General features: G+C 54.5%; 1 protein-coding gene across 1 annotated transcript; it reads right to left on the minus strand.

Annotated features, from left to right (window-relative positions):
• Positions 1–372: 372 nt before the first annotated feature.
• Positions 373–1,635, minus strand: TGAM01_v203198 (AGC/AKT protein kinase; the record flags this gene model as incomplete). The annotated part of the gene is made up of 1 exon (XM_018804046.1): positions 373–1,635. One exon carries the CDS (start codon positions 1,633–1,635, stop codon positions 373–375), a length of 1,263 nt encoding a protein of 420 aa, XP_018662784.1.
• Between the last annotated feature and the right edge of the window lie 675 nt (positions 1,636–2,310).

A 2,310-nucleotide genomic window follows, 5' to 3' on the forward strand; every position in this document is an offset into this window, starting at 1 on the left:
CTTTCGGACTTGGTAGACCTGACCAAATGTGCCCTTGCCGATGAGTTTGAGAATCTCAAAATCGCTTGGGCCAAAGTGCTTCCTTTCAGTTCTCTGGTAAGAAACCTCGACATGTATTTCGCCCGTTGGAATGTTCTCGACAGTCGTGTTGGCGTGGCCTTGCAGCGCATACCACCCTCTGACAGGGCCGTCTTTCCGGGCCTCGAGGTTGACATGGCCCAGGAATTCTTCTCCTCCGGAAGCCACATGATCGTATACCGAGATGTCTACCGACAAATCCGAATCGACAACGTCACTATATCAGCGGTCAGCTCAAACTTCAATATTCAATCTTCAGTCTTCAGCCTTCCCAGCGGCTGAGAAGTGGACAACTCACAAAACTGCCTCTGCATCCCATTTGGGGCTTGAGAAGAGGGTTTTGAGCGTTCGGTTGCGGAAAGTGTTGTGGTCGCTAATGCTAGTGTTGCTACTCTGGCGGCTGCGCATCGGGATGGCCATGGGCCTGCCAGAGTCGCTAACTTGACGCTTCATGGGGATGGAACCAAGCCCGGAAGGTGTTCCTACCACCTGTTCCTCCTCTTCGATGGCATGGGGTCCGCCAGAAATCAGTTCACTCCGTTGGAACACGGCAACGACGTAAGGGTCACGGCTCTTGCGAATTCCCCGCGCTTCGATGATCTTGATGGTCAACTTCCCCTTGGCCGTCGGAACGTCGGCGCCAGAGTTCTTTGGGGTTACTGTGCCACTTGTCTCAGCGCCTTCGTTGCCGGATCCGTTCGGAGTGTCCCTGCCGTCAGACTGTGAGTTGGCTGTAGAGAGGGCTCTAGTAGGGGTAGGCGGGCCGCTCTTGATTAAGAGACCACGAGTTAGCTCTTTGAGTCCTTGAAACGAAAACCATTTGATGGGCGGCGGTCGAGCCGCCTCAAGTTTGACGTCGAGTCGATGCAAAGGCAAGGTTGAAGAGGAAGATCTGTGGGCTTGTATGCGAGACACGGAACAGGGTGCTGGTGCAGCGGTGGTATCTGACAAAGGAAAAGTAGTAGTAGATGTATGGGAGGAGGGCTCGCGGTCCTGCGAACAATCACTAGACTTTACAGGCTCTGAGCGGCTAGAAGTGCCTGATGAACTGACGCTTCTAGTCTCTCCGCCTGAGAAGGTTGTCTCAGGAGTAGCAGCCCCCAGAGAAGAAGAAGAGGAGGATGAATGTGTAGTGATGGGGGCTGGTAAGGAGGATGTAGATCCTTTCAGATGCTCTTGGCTATCGCGCGTGCGGACAGCCAAGGACTTGGATCGCGGGGAGTGAGCTTCCAAGGGCTGTGACTGTATGCAAGGCTGAGAGCTTTCAGCATGCCCAGACAACTGCTCTTCTCTGGATACGCAGTCCAGCAACTGCTGGTCTGACCTCTGGCCCGAGGCCTCGCGCCTCTCTGGAATTGACATTGTAGAAAAGTTTTCCTGACTAGCAGAAAGGTCTTGACGAACCTGGGAAAAGTAGGTCGTGATTCCGGGCAGGCGTTTATCGTGAGGGTCGGGATGAGGAGTGGCTATGCCGGATCGAGGGGTCTCGTAGCCGATATGGTCCGCACCATCCTCCTCAGGCGCGGCGGTTCTGGGCGGTTGGTCAGCAGCCAGCATGGTCGACGGAACAAAGAAAATAGATCTGAAACGGAAAATAAAAAGAAGGAAAGAAAAAAGTTAAAGCATTGGTCAAGCCAGAAAGATAACACTGGCGCGGGGAAACGGTGTTGAAGTGGGAACACTAGTTCACGGCGGCCCAAGGCGCCAAGGAAACGGTGGATGAAAATTGAAAGTCGTGATGTGCACTAACTCGTTAGGGGGCAGGGATAGATTACAGCGGACGAGGAAAACACGGAGACCGCCGGCCAGACAGCCCGGCCCGTCCAAAGTGAGGGTAGTCAGCGACGGTCAGCCTCCGAGAGCGGATCCGGATGCACAAACACCGGGCGCAACAAGCGCGAGGGAAAAGGGGAATGACGATGGATGCGAATAGTATTGCTCCAGCACGGCCATTTGGACGAGTGGGGATGGTATCAAGGGTTGATCAAGGCAGGGAAAAGAAGGCCAGAAGCATGCATGGCCGTGGCGGGGTGGACCAGGCCGGGAGAAAGTGGTGGTCAAGGCACTGCTGAGCGTATCAAGCGGTCCATCCAGGTAATTCTAGAAAAAGGGCGTCTTCCTTCTTCTCGTCTTCTTTTGGTCTGCCGAAGAAAAGGTTGGCCGAGCAAGATTGCAGTAGGGGTTGTGCGTTGGAGGGGCTGGCCATGACTCGGGAAGTCGATCAGGTAAAAC

The sequence above is a fragment of the Trichoderma gamsii genome (genome assembly GCF_001481775.2).
Source record: "Trichoderma gamsii strain T6085 chromosome Unknown Scaffold_8.2, whole genome shotgun sequence".
Lineage (NCBI taxonomy): Eukaryota > Fungi > Ascomycota > Sordariomycetes > Hypocreales > Hypocreaceae > Trichoderma > Trichoderma gamsii.